The sequence below is a fragment of the Salmo salar genome, chromosome 11 (assembly GCF_965601325.2).
Source record: "Salmo salar chromosome 11, fSalSal1, whole genome shotgun sequence".
In the NCBI taxonomy this organism is placed as follows: Eukaryota; Metazoa; Chordata; class Actinopteri; order Salmoniformes; family Salmonidae; genus Salmo; species Salmo salar.
In genome coordinates, this window is record NC_138301.1 from 69,635,091 (window position 1) to 69,654,064 (window position 18,974).

Genomic DNA, 18,974 nt, shown 5'->3' on the forward strand with positions numbered 1-18,974 from the left:
AAATTATAGATATAGCAGAGAAATGTGGAGGCATGGGTGAGAACCATGGCTTTGTACACTTGGCCCTTCCTGTTTCCTGTTCACTAAAACAGATCATTTCAAATCAGATGACAGCAAACAAATAGAAAACATTTATTTCTATACAAATATGGCACAAGGTCACAACAGAAATCTATTTCCTTCAATATTTAGTTTATGAGAATAACTGTCCTGTTAGTACTAAGCATTGGGATCAATGCTGACAGGTGAGGTCTACACCTGTTGTATTCAGCATTTCACTGTGAGGTCTACTACACCTGTTGTATTCAGCATTTCACTGTGAGGTCTACACCTGTTGTATTCAGCATTTCACTGTGAGGTCTACTACACCTGTTGTATTCAGCATTTCACTGTGAGGTCTACTACACCTATTGTATTCAGCATTTCACTGTGAGGTCTACACCTGTTGTATTCAGCATTTCACTGTGCGGTCTACTACACCTGTTGTATTCAGCATTTCACTGTAAGGTCTACATCACCTGTTGTATTTAGCATTTTACTGTAAGGTCTACTACACCTGTTGTATTCAGCATTTCACTGTGAGGTCTACACCTGTTGTATTCAGCATTTCACTGTGAGGTCTACTACACCTGTTGTATTTAGCATTTTACTGTAAGGTCTACTACACCTGTTGTATTCAGCATTTCACTGTAAGGTCTACTACACCTGTTGTTTTCAGCATTTCACTGTGAGGTCTACTACACCTGTTGTATTCTGCATTTCACTGTAAGGTCTACTACACCTGTTGTATTCGGTGCATGTGACAAATAAAATCTGATTATGGCATGAATGTATCTGCCATCCATGGCACCATACGGTCATTGCATATGTTTCATCTGTTGCATATTAAGTGACAGGAAAGAGCTTCAGACAAACAGCAGTTACATCCTGTTCAAGTATTCAATCAGATGTTTATTGTGTTTTTTTGTGGGGGGGAAACATCTAGTCACGGCATTTATGGCCTTAATAACAAACTATACCTTTAGCATCTCATCATACAACCTCTCCGGGCTCCACTACACCGTTTCAGGATCACATTAATGGGTGTGTGTGTGTGTGTGTGTGTGTGTGTGTGTGTGTGTGTGTGTGTGTGTGTGTGTGTGTGTGTGTGTGTGTGTGTGTGTGTGTGTGTGTGTCTGTGTCTGTCTGTCTGTCTGTCTGTCTGTCTGTCTGTATACATGTGTTTAGTAGGGTTAAATGTCCGTCAAACCTCCGTGCTTTTAGACGTGTGTGTGTGTGTCTGCATCAGTCTGTGTGTGTGTCTCAGTGTCTCTCTCTCTCAGAAGGTGCTCTGTAGTTGACAGTGACATCTGTGCGTGTGTGTATGTGTGTGTGTGTGTCTGCATCAGTCTGTGTGTGTCTCAGTGTCTCTCTCTCTCTCTCTCTCTCTCAGAAGGTGCTCTGTAGCAGACAGCGACAGCCGCAGCCTGTGGGACATTCGTCCTGTGTTCTGAACCACTCCATCATGTGGGACGTGTGTCCCCCGTGACCACAGCTCAGACAGAAGTTAGAGGAGCCTCGTACAGCCACGTGACAGATGGCACACTGGAAGGTGAAGCGCTTACACACGGCACACTGAGTTCCCCGCGCCTGGCTACGACAATGGCAGCAGTACACACCAAACTCTGAGGAAAGAGGGGGAGAGAGAGGAGGAGGAGAAGAAGGAGAGGGGGGGAGGAGAGGGGGTGGATGGAGAGAGGAGGGAGAAGTTAGAGGAGGAGAAGGGAGAGGAGGAGGAGAGGGGGGAGGAGAGGGGGTGGATGGAGAGAGGAGGGAGGAGAGAGGAGGGAGAAGGGAGAGGGTGGAAGGAGAGGGGGTGGATGGAGAGAGAAGGGAGAAGGGAGAGAGGAGGAGGAGAGGGAGGGAGAAGGGAGAGGAGGAGGAGAGGAGGTGGAGGAGAGAGGAGGGAGAAGTTAGAGAGGGAGAAGGGAGAGGAGGAGGAGAGGGGGTGGATGGAGAGAGGAGGAGAGGAGGTGGAGGAGAGAGGAGGGAGAAGTTAGAGAGGAGAAGGGAGAGGAGAAGGAGAGGGGGTGGAGGAGAGAGGAACCAAATGGAGTCAGTAATCAATTCAAAGCTCAGAGTTCATCTCTATTGATGATCTCTCTCAGTATAAATATAACTGTTCGGGATCCATTCATCCGTATGGTGGAAGTTCAGAGCTATAGCGCCACTTCAACTTAAAGGCAATGATCTGGCGTTTGTGAAGACTGCATTCACGGTAAACACCGCAGATATCAGCTCAATCGTAAATGACCTGTAGATTAGAATTGCAATGTAGCGCTGAACTTCCACGATACGTATCGAATGGAGCCCTTCCTCTCTATCTGAGAGGTATATTACAGAGTTGGGGTTGAACGGAGCCCTTCCTCTCTATCTGAGAGGTATATTACAGAGTTGGGGTTGAACGGAGCCCTTCCTCTCTATCTGAGAGGTATGTTACAGAGTTGGGGCCCTTCCTCTCTATCTGAGAGGTATATTACAGAGTTGGGGTTGAACGGAGCCCTTCCTCTCTATCTGAGAGGTATATTACAGAGTTGGGGTTGAACGGAGCCCTTCCTCTCTATCTGAGAGGTATATTACAGAGTTGGAGCCCTTCCTCTCTATCTGAGAGGTATATTACAGAGTTGGAGCCCTTCCTCTCTATCTGAGAGGTATATTACAGAGTTGGAGCCCTTGCTCTCTATCTGAGAGGTATATTACAGAGTTGGGGTTGAACGGAGCCCTTCCTCTCTATCTGAGAGGTATATTACAGAGTTGGGGTTGAACGGAGCCCTTCCTCTCTATCTGAGAGGTATATTACAGAGTTGGGGTTGAACGGAGCCCTTCCTCTCTATCTGAGAGGTATATTACAGAGTTGGGGTTGAACGGAGCCCTTCGTCTCTATCTGAGGGGTATATTACAGAGTTGGGGTTGAACGGAGCCCTTCCTCTCTATCTGAGGGGTATATTACAGAGTTGGGGTTGAACGGAGCCCTTCCTCTCTATCTGAGAGGTATGTTACAGAGTTGGGGCCCTTCCTCTCTATCTGAGAGGTATATTACAGAGTTGGGGTTGAACGGAGCCCTTCCTCTCTATCTGAGAGGTATATTACAGAGTTGGGGTTGAATGTTTTCTCATAGGGAAGCGTTGAGCTGTACTGGAATAGAAATGCCTCTGTTTACTTCCTGAATTGACCCAACCCTGGTATACCATCTATCTTTGAGACTCACCGATGCCTTTGTGAGGTTCAGGAGGACAGGATGTAAACTTGAGGACTTCGGCTCTTTTTTCCTTCAGACCCCAGCGATGGAGGATCTCCCCGTAACACTTCTTAAAGTCATCAAACTGCATCGTGTTGGCCGGGTCCAGCAGCCTGGGAAGGGTAGAGAGAGAGAGAGAGAGAACCATAGATCAAGAACAGATAAAGAGATTGCCCCATGTTCCTATTGGGTGCTGGTTCACAACTGGTCCTAGGTAAGATGGCCGACACGTTCCATTCTGACGCAGACATCAGCCTCTCTGTTGTTCTAAGTGAATACGTCTCTGAAGAAAACATTAGTTTGTCTTTTTTTTTATTAATATGTGTGTTATCTAACATCTAAATTCTGGACAACTCGTCGACCTTTTATTCATGTCGTGTTGTTCCCTCTCTCGCTCGCGGGGGTCAGCGTACATCTGGTTGGCATAGCGATAGTCGTCAGGCGAGGATTCCCCCAAGGGAGGGATGTGCTCCGGGTCTCGACCTAACGAAATAGACAGATATCTCCTTTAATACACAGACGTCTGCACGTCCGTGTTGTTGGCACTGGGTATCTGTGGAGAACATGAGCAGATTTGACTGTGTGTTCCACAGGCAAGCAGCAGGTTAGATTCAATCACGACTCTCCATGTTCCCTAACGGTTATGAAAGCGGACTGGTGATGTGACTTTATTCCCTATATTAGGACACTTCTTTAGGTCAGAAAGGAGAGAAATAGTGTACTTCATTATAGGGATTAGGGTGCAGGCTCTGACCTAAAGCGGCACTATATATTCAGCATTATGTGGACACCCCTTCATATTAGTGGATTTGGGCTATTTCAGCCACACACCCGTTGCTGACAGGTGTATAAAACTGAGCACACAAGCCATGCAATCTCCATAGACAAACAGTGGCAGTAGAGTGGTGGGAAGTCTTCCCAGAAGAGTGGAGGCTGTTATAGCAGCAAAGGGGGGGACCAACTTCATATTAATGACTTCCCTGAAGAGTGGAGGCTGTTATAGCAGCAAAGGGGGGGGACCAACTCCATATTAATGACTTCCCTGAAGAGTCGAGGCTGTTATAGCAGCAAAGGGGGGGACCAACTCCATATTAATGACTTCCCTGAAGAGTGGAGGCTGTTATAGCAGCAAAGGGGGGGGACCAACTCCATTTTAATGCCCATGATTTATGGATTGTGGATGTTGGAAGAGCAGGTGTCCACATACTTTTGGTCATGTAGTGGACTAGTGAACAGGGTGCTAGTTGGGTCTTGGTGCTGGCCTCAGAGTCTTCTGGGGTCACACCATAAACATCCTTTTATTCCCATCACGGGGTTACATACCGATGGGAGGGAGGGGGAGAGGGAGGGAGGGAAGGAGGGGGAGAGAGGGAGGGAGGGAGGGGGAGAGAGGGAGGGAGGGAGGGATGAGGGGGAGGGAGAGAGGGAGGAGGGGGAGGGAGGGAGGAGGGGAGAGAGGGAGGGAGGGAGGGAGGGAGGGAGGGAGAGAGAGGGAGGGAGGAGGGAGGGGGAGGGAGGGAGAGAGGGAGGGAGAGAGAGGGAGGGAGGAGGGAGGGGGAGGGAGAGAGGGAGGGAGAGAGGGAGGAGGGGGAGGGAGGGAGGGAGGGAGGGAGAGAGAGAGAGAGAGAGAGAGAGAGAGAAAGGGAGGGAGAGAGGAGGGAGGGAGGGAGAGGGAGGGAGGGAGGGAGGGAGGGAGAGAGAGGGGGGGAGGGAGGGAGGGAGGAGGGGGAGAGAGGGGGAGGGAGAGAGGGGGAGGAGAGGGAGGAGAAGGAGGGATGAGGGGGAGGGGGAGAGAGAGAGGGAGGGAGGGGGGAAGGGAGGGAGGGTTACATACCGATGCTCCAGGTGGTGGTGGTGGTGGAGTCTGAGGTGCTGTAACAGGAGCCTGACGACACAGAGCTGGACGTGTAACTGGGCTGGAGGAGAGGAGGGAGGGAGGGGGAGAGGGAGGGAGGGAGGGAGAGAGGGAGAGAGAGGGAAGGGGGAGAGAGGGAGGGGGGAGAGGGAGGGGGGGAGAGGGAGAAACTTGACATTGACTTACATATTGTGATGAAGAGGAAACAGAGGAGAGACCGACCTATCGTGAGTGACGAGAGGAGGAACAGAAAAGAGACTGACCTATCGTGAGTGATGAGGGGAGGAACAGAGAAGAGACTGACCTATCGTGAGTGATGAGGGGAGGAACAGACGAGAGACTGACCTATCGTGAGTGATGAGGGGAGAACAGAGGAGAGACTAACCTATCGTGAGTGATGAGGGGAGGAACAGAGGAGAGACTGACCTATCGTGAGTGATGAGGGGACGAACAGAGAAGAGACTGACCTATCGTGAGTGACGAGGGAGGAACAGAGAAGAGACTGACCTATCGTGAGTGATGAGGGGAGAAACAGAGAAGAGACTGACCTATCGTGAGTGATGAGGGGAGGACATAGAAGAGACTGACCTATCGTGAGTGATGAGGGGAGGAACAGAGGAGAGACTGACCTATCGTGAGTGACAAGGGGAGGAACAGAGGAGAGACCGACCTATCGTGAGTGACGAGGGGAGGAACAGAGGAGAGACTGACCTATCGTGAGTGACGAGGGGAGGAACAGAGAAGAGACTGACCTATCGTGAGTGATGAGGGGGGAACAGAGGAGAGACTGACCTATCGTGAGTGACGAGAGGAGGAACAGAAAAGAGACTGACCTATCGTGAGTGATGAGGGAGGAACAGAGAAGAGACTGACTTATCGTGAGTGATGAGGGAGGAACAGAGGAGAGACTTACGTATCGTGAGTGAGTGACGAGAGGAGGAACAGAAAAGAGACTGACCTATCGTGAGTGATGAGGGAGGAACAGAGAAGAGACTGACCTATCGTGAGTGATGAGGGGAGGAACAGAGAAGAGACTGACCTATCGTGAGTGAGGAGGGGAGGAACATAGAAGAGACTGACCTATCGTGAGTGTTGAGGGGAGGAACAGAGGAGAGACTGACCTATCGTGAGTGATGAGGGGAGGAACAGAGGAGAGACTGACCTATCGTGAGTGACGAGGGGAGGAACAGAGGAGAGACTGACCTATCGTGAGTGACGAGGGGAGGAACAGAGGAGAGACTGACCTATCGTGAGTGACAAGGGGAGGAACAGAGAAGAGACTGACCTATCGTGAGTGATGAGGGGGGAACAGAGGAGAGACTGACCTATCGTGAGTGACGAGAGGAAGAACAGAAAAGAGACTGACCTATCGTGAGTGACGAGAGGAAGAACAGAAAAGAGACTGACCTATCGTGAGTGACGAGGGAGGAACAGAGAAGAGACTGACCTATCGTGAGTGATGAGGGAGGAACAGAGGAGAGACTGACCTATTGTGAGTGATGAGGGGAGGAACAGAGAAGAGACTGACCTATCGTGAGTGATGAGGGGAGGAACAGAGAAGAGACTGACCTATCGTGAGTGATGAGGGGAGGAACAGAGAAGAGACTGACCTATCATGAGTGACGAGGGGGGAACAGAGAAGAGACTGACCTATCGTTAGTGATGAGGGGAGGAACAGAGAAGAGACTGACCTATCGTGAGTGATGAGGGAGGAACAGAGAAGAGACTGACCTATCGTGAGTGATGAGAGGAGGAACAGAGAAGAGACGGACCTATCGTGAGTCAGGAGGGGAGGAACATAGAAGAGACTGACCTATCGTGAGTGTTGAGGGGAGGAACAGATGAGAGACAGACCTATCGTGAGTGATGAGGGGAGGAACAGAGGAGAGACTGACCTATCGTGAGTGACAAGGGGAGGAACAGAGGAGAGACTGACCTATCGTGAGTGACAAGGGGAGGAACAGAGGAGAGACTGACCTATCGTGAGTGACAAGGGGAGGAACAGAGAAGAGACTGACCTATCGTGAGTGATGAGGGGGGAACAGAGGAGAGACTGACCTATCGTGAGTGACGAGAGGAAGAACAGAAAAGAGACTGACCTATCGTGAGTGACGAGGGAGGAACAGAGAAGAGACTGACCTATCGTGAGTGATGAGGGAGGAACAGAGGAGAGACTTACGTATCGTGAGTGAGTGACGAGAGGAGGAACAGAAAAGAGACTGACCTATCGTGAGTGATGAGGGAGAAACAGAGGAGAGACTTACGTACCGTGAGTGACGAGGGGAGGAACAGAGACGAGACTGACCTATCGTGAGTGATGAGGGAGGAACAGAGAAGAGACTGACCTATCGTGAGTGATGAGGGAGGAACAGAGGAGAGACTTACGTATCGTGAGTGACGAGGGGAGGAACAGAGACGAGACTGACCTATCGTGAGTGATGAGGGGAGGAACAGAGACGAGACTGACCTATCGTGAGTGATGAGGGGAGGAACAGAGAAGAGACTGACCTATCGTGAGTGATGAGGGAGGAACAGAGAAGAGACTGACTTATCGTGAGTGATGAGGGAGGAACAGAGGAGAGACTTACGTATCGTGAGTGAGTGACGAGAGGAGGAACAGAAAAGAGACTGACCTATCGTGAGTGATGAGGGAGGAACAGAGAAGAGACTGACCTATCGTGAGTGATGAGGGAGGAACAGAGGAGAGACTTACGTATCGTGAGTGACGAGGGGAGGAACAGAGACGAGACTGACCTATCGTGAGTGATGAGGGGAGGAACAGAGACGAGACTGACCTATCGTGAGTGATGAGGGGAGGAACAGAGAAGAGACTGACCTATCGTGAGTGATGAGGGGAGGAACAGAGAAGAGACTGACCTATCGTGAGTGATGAGGGGAGGAACAGAGGAGAGACTGACCTATCGTGAGTGACGAGGGGAGGAACAGAGGAGAGACTGACCTATCGTGAGTGACGAGGGGAGGAACAGAGGAGAGACTGACCTATCGTGAGTGACAAGGGGAGGAACAGAGAAGAGACTGACCTATCGTGAGTGATGAGGGGGGAACAGAGGAGAGACTGACCTATCGTGAGTGACGAGAGGAAGAACAGAAAAGAGACTGACCTATCGTGAGTGACGAGAGGAAGAACAGAAAAGAGACTGACCTATCGTGAGTGACGAGGGAGGAACAGAGAAGAGACTGACCTATCGTGAGTGATGAGGGAGGAACAGAGGAGAGACTGACCTATTGTGAGTGATGAGGGGAGGAACAGAGAAGAGACTGACCTATCGTGAGTGATGAGGGGAGGAACAGAGAAGAGACTGACCTATCGTGAGTGATGAGGGGAGGAACAGAGAAGAGACTGACCTATCGTGAGTGACGAGGGGGGAACAGAGAAGAGACTGACCTATCGTTAGTGATGAGGGGAGGAACAGAGAAGAGACTGACCTATCGTGAGTGATGAGGGGAGGAACAGAGAAGAGACTGACCTATCGTGAGTGATGAGGGAGGAACAGAGAAGAGACTGACCTATCGTGAGTGATGAGGAACAGAGAAGAGACGGACCTATCGTGAGTGAGGAGGGGAGGAACATAGAAGAGACTGACCTATCGTGAGTGTTGAGGGGAGGAACAGATGAGAGACAGACCTATCGTGAGTGATGAGGGGAGGAACAGAGGAGAGACTGACCTATCGTGAGTGACAAGGGGAGGAACAGAGGAGAGACTGACCTATCGTGAGTGACAAGGGGAGGAACAGAGGAGAGACTGACCTATCGTGAGTGACAAGGGGAGGAACAGAGAAGAGACTGACCTATCGTGAGTGATGAGGGGGGAACAGAGGAGAGACTGACCTATCGTGAGTGACGAGAGGAAGAACAGAAAAGAGACTGACCTATCGTGAGTGACGAGGGAGGAACAGAGAAGAGACTGACCTATCGTGAGTGATGAGGGAGGAACAGAGGAGAGACTTACGTATCGTGAGTGAGTGACGAGAGGAGGAACAGAAAAGAGACTGACCTATCGTGAGTGATGAGGGAGAAACAGAGGAGAGACTTACGTACCGTGAGTGACGAGGGGAGGAACAGAGACGAGACTGACCTATCGTGAGTGATGAGGGAGGAACAGAGAAGAGACTGACCTATCGTGAGTGATGAGGGAGGAACAGAGGAGAGACTTACGTATCGTGAGTGACGAGGGGAGGAACAGAGACGAGACTGACCTATCGTGAGTGATGAGGGGAGGAACAGAGACGAGACTGACCTATCGTGAGTGATGAGGGGAGGAACAGAGAAGAGACTGACCTATCGTGAGTGATGAGGGAGGAACAGAGAAGAGACTGACTTATCGTGAGTGATGAGGGAGGAACAGAGGAGAGACTTACGTATCGTGAGTGAGTGACGAGAGGAGGAACAGAAAAGAGACTGACCTATCGTGAGTGATGAGGGAGGAACAGAGAAGAGACTGACCTATCGTGAGTGATGAGGGAGGAACAGAGGAGAGACTTACGTATCGTGAGTGACGAGGGGAGGAACAGAGACGAGACTGACCTATCGTGAGTGATGAGGGGAGGAACAGAGACGAGACTGACCTATCGTGAGTGATGAGGGGAGGAACAGAGAAGAGACTGACCTATCGTGAGTGATGAGGGGAGGAACAGAGAAGAGACTGACCTATCGTGAGTGACGAGGGGAGGAACAGAGAAGAGACTGACCTATCGTGAGTGACGAGGGGGGAACAGAGAAGAGACTGACCTATCGTGAGTGATGAGGGGAGGAACAGAGAAGAGACTGACCTATCGTGAGTGACGAGGGAGGAACAGAGAAGAGACTGACCTATCGTGAGTGATGAGGGGAGGAACAGAGAAGAGACTGACCTATCGTGAGTGAGGAGGGGAGGAACATAGAAGAGACTGACCTATCGTGAGTGTTGAGGGGAGGAACAGAGGAGAGACTGACCTATCGTGAGTGATGAGGGGAGGAACAGAGGAGAGACTGACCTATCGTGAGTGACGAGGGGAGGAACAGAGGAGAGACTGACCTATTGTGAGTGACGAGGGGAGGAACAGAGGAGAGACTGACCTATCGTGAGTGACAAGGGGAGGAACAGAGAAGAGACTGACCTATCGTGAGTGATGAGGGGGGAACAGAGGAGAGACTGACCTATCGTGAGTGACGAGAGGAAGAACAGAAAAGAGACTGACCTATCGTGAGTGACGAGAGGAAGAACAGAAAAGAGACTGACCTATCGTGAGTGACGAGGGAGGAACAGAGAAGAGACTGACCTATCGTGAGTGATGAGGGAGGAACAGAGGAGAGACTGACCTATTGTGAGTGATGAGGGGAGGAACAGAGAAGAGACTGACCTATCGTGAGTGATGAGGAGAGGAACAGAGAAGAGACTGACCTATCGTGAGTGATGAGGGGAGGAACAGAGAAGAGACTGACCTATCGTGAGTGACGAGGGGGGAACAGAGAAGAGACTGACCTATCGTTAGTGATGAGGGGAGGAACAGAGAAGAGACTGACCTATCGTGAGTGACGAGGGAGGAACAGAGAAGAGACTGACCTATCGTGAGTGATGAGGGGAGGAACAGAGAAGAGACTGACCTATCGTGAGTGAGGAGGGGAGGAACATAGAAGAGACTGACCTATCGTGAGTGTTGAGGGGAGGAACAGAGGAGAGACTGACCTATCGTGAGTGATGAGGGGAGGAACAGAGGAGAGACTGACCTATCGTGAGTGACGAGGGGAGGAACAGAGGAGAGACTGACCTATCGTGAGTGACGAGGGGAGGAACAGAGGAGAGACTGACCTATCGTGAGTGACAAGGGGAGGAACAGAGAAGAGACTGACCTATCGTGAGTGATGAGGGGGGAACAGAGGAGAGACTGACCTATCGTGAGTGACGAGAGGAAGAACAGAAAAGAGACTGACCTATCGTGAGTGACGAGGGAGGAACAGAGAAGAGACTGACCTATCGTGAGTGATGAGGGAGGAACAGAGGAGAGACTTACGTATCGTGAGTGAGTGACGAGAGGAGGAACAGAAAAGAGACTGACCTATCGTGAGTGATGAGGGAGGAACAGAGGAGAGACTTACGTACCGTGAGTGACGAGGGGAGGAACAGAGACGAGACTGACCTATCGTGAGTGATGAGGGGAGGAACAGAGACGAGACTGACCTATCGTGAGTGATGAGGGGAGGAACAGAGAAGAGACTGACCTATCGTGAGTGATGAGGGGAGGAACAGAGAAGAGACTGACCTATCGTGAGTGATGAGGGGAGGAACAGAGAAGAGACTGACCTATCGTGAGTGACGAGGGGGGAACAGAGAAGAGACTGACCTATCGTGAGTGATGAGGGGAGGAACAGAGACGAGACTGACCTATCGTGAGTGATGAGGGGAGCAACAGAGAAGAGACTGACCTATCGTGAGTGATGAGGGGAGAACAGAGAAGAGACTTACGTATCGTAGGTGATGAGAGGGGAACAGAGAAGAGCGATGTTGTCCATACAGAGAGAAGTAGTCCTGAGAACAGCCCTGGGACCTGAACACACTACACAGCATGGCTAGAGTCTGGACATCACTCATCAGACTGTAGTGGTCCAGGCTGGGGAAGAGGGGACAGAGACAGACTGAGTGTCCTAATCCATCCAGTATATACAGTAGGTAGCCTTGTCCCAACCACAATGACTGATGTACAGGACACCCCCTGGACAGGACACTAGTCTATCTCCTGTTTCTGTAGTGAGACAGCTTGATGTACCTGGACACCCCCTGGATAGGACACTAGTCTATCTCCTGTTTCTGTAGTGAGACAGGACACCCCCTGGACAGGACACTAGTTTATCTCCTGTTTCTGTAGTGAGACAGGACACCCCCTGGACAGGACACTAGTCTATCTCCTGTTTCTGTAGTGAGACAACTTGATGTACCAGGACACCCCCTGGACAGGACACTAGTCTATCTCCTGTTTCTGTAGTGAGACAGCTTGATGTACAGGACACCCCCTGGACAGGACACTAGTCTACCTCCTGTTTCTGTAGTGAGACAGCTTGATGTACAGGACACCCCCTGGACAGGACACTAGTCTATCTCCTGTTTCTGTAGTGAGACAGCTTGATGTACAGGACACCCCCTGGACAGGACACTAGTCCATCTCCTGTTTCTGTAGTGAGACAGCTTGATGTACAGGACACCCCTGGACAGAACACTAGTCTATCTCCTGTTTCTGTAGTGAGACAGCTTGATGTACAGGACACCCCCTGGACAGGACACTAGTCTATCTCCTGTTTCTGTAGTGAGACAGCTTGATGTACAGGACACCCCCTGGACAGGACACTAGTCTATCTCCTGTTTCTGTAGTGAGACAGCTTGATGTACCAGGACACCCCCTGGACAGGACACTAGTCTATCTCCTGTTTCTGTAGTGAGACAGCTTGATGTACCAGGACACCCCCTGGACAGGACACTAGTCTATCTCCTGTTTCTGTAGTGAGACAGGACACCCCCTGGACAGGACACTAGTCTATCTCCTGTTTCTGTAGTGAGACAGGACACTCCCTGGACAGGACACTAGTCTATCTCCTGTTTCTGTAGTGAGACAGCTTGATGTACCTGGACACCCCCTGGATAGGACACTAGTCTATCTCCTGTTTCTGTAGTGAGACAGGACACCCCATGGACAGGACACTAGTTTATCTCCTGTTTCTGTAGTGAGACAGCTTGATGTACCAGGACACCCCCTGGACAGGACACTAGTCTTATCTCCTGTTTCTGTAGTGAGACAGCTTGATGTACAGGACACCCCCTGGACAGGACACTAGTCTACCTCCTGTTTCTGTAGTGAGACAGCTTGATGTACAGGACACCCCCTGGACAGGACACTAGTCCATCTCCTGTTTCTGTAGTGAGACAGCTTGATGTACAGGACACCCCCTGGACAGGACACTAGTCTATCTCCTGTTTCTGTAGTGAGACAGCTTGATGTACCAGGACACCCCCTGGACAGGACACTAGTCTATCTCCTGTTTCTGTAGTGAGACAGCTTGATGTACCAGTACACCCCCTGGACAGGACACTAGTCTATCTCCTGTAGTGAGATAGCTTGATGTACCAGGACACCCCCTGGACAAACTAAATTCCTGGTGGTTCCGGTATGTTCCTGCTGGGCTTTGGCAGCGTTTACACAGGCAGCCAAATGTGATCTTTTACCCAATTATTGTTCTTTTTAATTGAGTATACAAAACATTAAGAACACCTTCCTAATATTGAATCAGTCTATGTCATGTCAGCAGGTGTTCATAATGTTTTGTTCACTCAGTGTACAATTGTAGAGTATATACAGTATAGTATAATTTGTCCTGCTACTCACAGAGTCTCCAGCAGGTGGCGTCCAAACGGGTGTCTGGCCCAGGGAGCGTCCGCATCAGGGTCAGAGTCAGGACTGAGTTCCAGACTGGTGGCAGCCGAGGCCAGGGCCCAGACCTACAGCACACAGAGTTAATACAGGGCCCAGACCTACAGCACACAGAGTTAATACAGGGCCCAGACCTACAGCACACAGAGTTAATACAGGGCCCAGACCTACAGCACACAGAGTTAATACAGGGTCCTACAGTACACAGAGTTAATACAGGACCCTACAGTACACATAGTTAATACAGGGCCCAGACCTACAGTACACAGAGTTAATACAGGGCCCTACAGAGTTAATACAGGGCCCAACAGTACACAGAGTTAATACAGGGCCCTACAGTACACAGAGTTAATACAGGGCCCTACAGTACACAGAGTTAATACAGGGCCCTACAGTACACAGAGTTAATACAGTTAATACAGGGCCCTACAGTACACAGAGTTAATACAGGGCCCTACAGTACACAGAGTTAATACAGGGCCCACACCTACAGTACACAGAGTTAATACAGGGCCCTACAGTACACAGAGTTAATACAGGGCCCTGCAGTACACAGAGTTAATACAGGGCCCACACCTACAGTACACAGAGTTAATACAGGGCCCTACAGTACACAGAGTTAATACAGGGCCCTACAGTACCCAGAGTTAATACTGGGCCCAGGCCTACAGTACACAGAGTTAATACAGGGCCCAGGCCTACAGTACACAGCGTTAATACAGGGCCCAGACCTACAGTACACAGAGTTAATACAGGGCCCTACAGTACACAGAGTTAATACAGGGCCCACACCTACAGTACACAGAGTTAATACAGGGCCCAGACCTACAGTACATAGAGTTAATACAGGGCCCAGACCTACAGCACACAGAGTTAATACAGGGTCCTACAGTACACAGAGTTAATACAGGGCCCTACAGTACATAGAGTTAATACAGGGCCCAGACCTACAGTACACAGAGTTAATACAGGGCCCTACAGAGTTAATACAGGGCCCAACAGTACACAGAGTTAATACAGGGCCCTACAGTACACAGAGTTAATACAGGGCCCTGCAGTACACATAGTTAATACAGGGCCCAGACCTACAGTACACAGAGTTAATACAGGGCCCTACAGAGTTAATACAGGGCCCAACAGTACACAGAGTTAATACAGGGCCCTACAGTACACAGAGTTAATACAGGGCCCTACAGTACACAGAGTTAATACAGGGCCCTACAGTACACAGAGTTAATACAGTTAATACAGGGCCCTACAGTACACAGAGTTAATACAGGGCCCTACAGTACACAGAGTTAATACAGGGCCCACACCTACAGTACACAGAGTTAATACAGGGCCCTACAGTACACAGAGTTAATACAGGGCCCTGCAGTACACAGAGTTAATACAGGGCCCACACCTACAGTACACAGAGTTAATACAGGGCCCTACAGTACACAGAGTTAATACAGGGCCCTACAGTACCCAGAGTTAATACTGGGCCCAGGCCTACAGTACACAGAGTTAATACAGGGCCCAGGCCTACAGTACACAGCGTTAATACAGGGCCCAGACCTACAGTACACAGAGTTAATACAGGGCCCTACAGTACACAGAGTTAATACAGGGCCCACACCTACAGTACACAGAGTTAATACAGGGCCCAGACCTACAGTACATAGAGTTAATACAGGGCCCAGACCTACAGCACACAGAGTTAATACAGGGTCCTACAGTACACAGAGTTAATACAGGGCCCTACAGTACATAGAGTTAATACAGGGCCCAGACCTACAGTACACAGAGTTAATACAGGGCCCTACAGAGTTAATACAGGGCCCAACAGTACACAGAGTTAATACAGGGCCCTACAGTACACAGAGTTAATACAGGGCCCTGCAGTACACAGAGTTAATACAGGGCCCACACCTACAGTACACAGAGTTAATACAGGGCCCTACAGTACACAGAGTTAATACAGGGCCCTACAGTACCCATAGTTAATACAGGGCCCAGGCCTACAGTACACAGAGTTAATACAGGGCCCAGGCCTACAGTACACAGCGTTAATACAGGGCCCAGACCTACAGTACACAGAGTTAATACAGGGCCCTACAGTACACAGAGTTAATACAGGGCCCTACAGTACACAGAGTTAATACAGGGCCTTGCAGTACACAGAGTTAATACAGGGCGCTACAGTACACAGAGTTAATACAGGGTCATACAGTACACAGAGTTATTACAGGGCCCTACAGTACACAGAGTTAATACATGGTCCACACCTACAGTACACAGAGTTAATACAGCGCCCTACAGTACACATAGATACTGTCCCCTAGCCCCAACAGATTAATAAGGGTCCACATGTCTGTCTCTCTGATCAGTCCTACCTTAGCCATGTCTCTGATCAGTCCTACCTTAGCCATGTCTCGGCGCCCCACCACCAGAGCTGCTGCTGCATTCTTCAGACAGGTGTCCTGTATGTCGTTCACATTCAGACTGCAGAGGGAGAAACAGACAGCACATTACAGATGTTTCAAGACATGTTGGGCAAAGCATTATATTATAATATTAAGATGTCTTCAGCCAGGTACAGCCAGGTACAGCAACATGTTGGGTAAAGCATTATATTATAATATTAAGTTGTCTTGAGCCAGGTACAGCCTGGTACAGCGCACAGCCTGGTACAGCCAGGTACAGCCTGGCACAGCCAGGTACAGCAACATGTGGGGTAAAGCATTATATTATAATATTAAGATGTATTGAGCCAGGCACAGCCAGGTACAGCCAGGTACAGCCTGGTACAGCCAGGTACAGCCTGGCACAGCCTGGTACAGCCTGGTACAGCCTGGCACAGCCTGGTACAGCCAGGTACAGCCTGGTACAGCCTGGTACAGCCTGGTACAGCCAGGTACAGCCTGGCACAGCCAGGTACAGCCAGGTACAGCCTGGTACAGCAAGGCACAGCCTGGTACAGCCAGGTACAGCCAGGTACATCCTGGTACAGCCTGGTACAGCCAGGTACAGCCTGGCACAGCCTGGTACAGCCAGGTACGGCCAGGTACAGCCTGGTACAGCCAGGTACAGCCTGGTACAGCCTGGTACAGCCTGGTACAGCCAGGTACAGCCAGGTACAGTCAGGTTAAGCCAGGAACAGCCAGGTACAGCCAGGTACAGCCAGGCACAGCCTGGTACAGCAACGTGCATTGAAAGCTTTAAGGAGGCTCATATTTAGTTGTCTCAAAATAACCTACATGTTAGTCTCCCCAGGGTGATGAACTCACATGTACGGCCTTCCCCAGGGTGATGAACTCACATGTACATCTCCCCCAGGGTGATGAACTCACATGTACGTCTCCCCCAGGGTGATGAACTCACCTGTACGTCTCCCCCCAGGGTGATGAACTCACATGTATTTCTCCCACGGGGTGATGAACTCACATGTACGCCACCACCAGGGTGATGAACTCACATGTATGTCTCCCCCAGGGTGATGAACTCACATGTATGTCTACCCCCAGGGTGATGAACTCACATGTATTTCTCCCCCAGGGTGATGAACTCACATGTATGTCTCCCCCAGAGTGATGAACTCACATGTATGTCTCCCCCAGGGTGATGAACTCACATGTATGTCTCCCCCAGAGTGATGAACTCACACGTATGTCTCCCCCCAGGGTGATGAACTCACATGTATGTCTCCCCCAGGGTGAGGAACTCACATGTGCGTCTCCCCCAGGGTGATGGTTATGAACTCACATGTATGTCACCCCCAGGTTGATGAACTCACATGTATGTCTCCCCCAAAGTGATGAACTCACATGTATTTTTCCCCCCAGGGTGATGAACTCACATGTATGTCGCCCCCAGGGTGATGAACTCACATGTATGTCTCCACCAGGGCGATAAACTCACCTGTATGTCTCCTCCCAGGGTGATGAACTCACATGTATGTCGCCCCCAGGGTGATGAACTCACATGTATGTCTCCACCAGGGCGATGAACTCGCCTGTATGTCTCCCCCCAGGGTGATGAACTCACATGTATGTCACCCCCAGGGTGATGGTTATGAACTCACATGTACGTCTCCCCAGGGTGATGAACTCACATGTATGTCACCCCCCAGGGTGATGAACTCACATGTACGCCACCACCAGGGTGATGGTTATGAACTCACATGTACATCTCCCCCAGGGTGATGGTTATGAACTCACATGTACGTCTCTCCCAGGGTGATGAACTCACATGTATGTCTCCCCCAGGGTGATGTACTCACATGTATGTCTCCACCAGGGTGATGAACTCACATGTACGTCTCCCCCAGGGTGATGAACTCACATGTACGCCACCACCAGGGTGATGGTTATGAACTCACATGTACATCTCCCCCAGGGTGATGGTTATGAACTCACATGTACGTCTCTCCCAGGGTGATGAACTCACATGTATGTCTCCCCCCAGGGTGATGAACTCACATGTACGACTCCCCCGGGGTGATGAACTCACATGTATGTCTCCCCCAGGGTGATGTACTCACATGTATGTCTCCACCAGGGTGATGAACTCACATGTACGTCTCCCCCAGGGTGATGAACTCACATGTACATCTCCCCCAGGGTGATGAACTCACATGTATGTGTCCCCCAGGGTGATGGTTATGAACTCACATGTACGTCACCCCCAGGGTGATGGTTATGAACTCATGTACGTCACCCCCAGGGTGATGAACTCACATGTATGTCTTCCCCAGGGTGATGAACTCACATGTATGTCTCCCCCAGAGTGATGAACTCACATGTATGTCTCCCCCCAGGGTGATGAACTCACATGTATGTCTCCCCCAGGGTTAAGAACTCACATGTATGTCTCCCCCAGGGTGATGTTATGAACTCACATGTATGTCTCCCCCAGGGTGATGAACTCACATGTATGTCTCCCCCAGGGTTAAGAACTCACATGTATGTCTCCCCCCAGGGTGATGAACTCACATGTATGTCTCCCCCAGAGTGATGAATTCACATGTATGTCTTCCCCCAGGGTGATGAACTCACATGTATGTCTCCCCCAGGGTGATGAACTCACATGTGCGTCTCCCCCAGGGTGATGGTTATGAACTCACATGTATGTCACCCCCGGGGTGATGAACTCACATGTATGTCTCCCCCAGGGTGATGAACTCACATGTACGTCTCCCCCAGGGTGATGAACTCACATGTACATCTCCCCCAGAGTGATGAACTCACATGTATGTCTCCCCCAGGGTGATGGTTATGAACTCACATGTACGTCACCCCCAGGGTGATGGTTATGAACTCATGTACGTCACCCCCAGGGTGATGAACTCACATGTATGTCTCCCCCCAGGGTGATGAACTCACATGTATGTCTCCCCCAGAGTGATGAATTCACATGTATGTCTTCCCCCAGGGTGATGAA

The 18,974-nt window shown here is 50.4% G+C and overlaps 1 protein-coding gene across 4 annotated transcripts in view; it reads right to left on the bottom strand.

Moving 5' to 3' along the window:
- Positions 1-930: 930 nt before the first annotated feature.
- The window catches only part of wdr59 (WD repeat domain 59), a 199,221-nt gene continuing 181,177 nt past the window's right edge, over positions 931-18,974 (bottom strand). For all 4 annotated transcript variants that reach the window (XM_045689784.2, XM_045689786.2, XM_045689785.2 and 1 more), the window contains 7 exons: positions 15,956-16,037; positions 13,506-13,618; positions 11,597-11,741; positions 5,112-5,193; positions 3,640-3,760; positions 3,248-3,390; positions 931-1,664 (listed from right to left, as the gene is read on the bottom strand). In XM_045689784.2, coding sequence (XP_045545740.1) covers positions 1,429-1,664; positions 3,248-3,390; positions 3,640-3,760; positions 5,112-5,193; positions 11,597-11,741; positions 13,506-13,618; positions 15,956-16,037 — 922 coding nt within the window. In that variant the 3' untranslated portion in view covers positions 931-1,428. The remainder of the gene's footprint in view (positions 1,665-3,247; positions 3,391-3,639; positions 3,761-5,111; positions 5,194-11,596; positions 11,742-13,505; positions 13,619-15,955; positions 16,038-18,974) is intronic.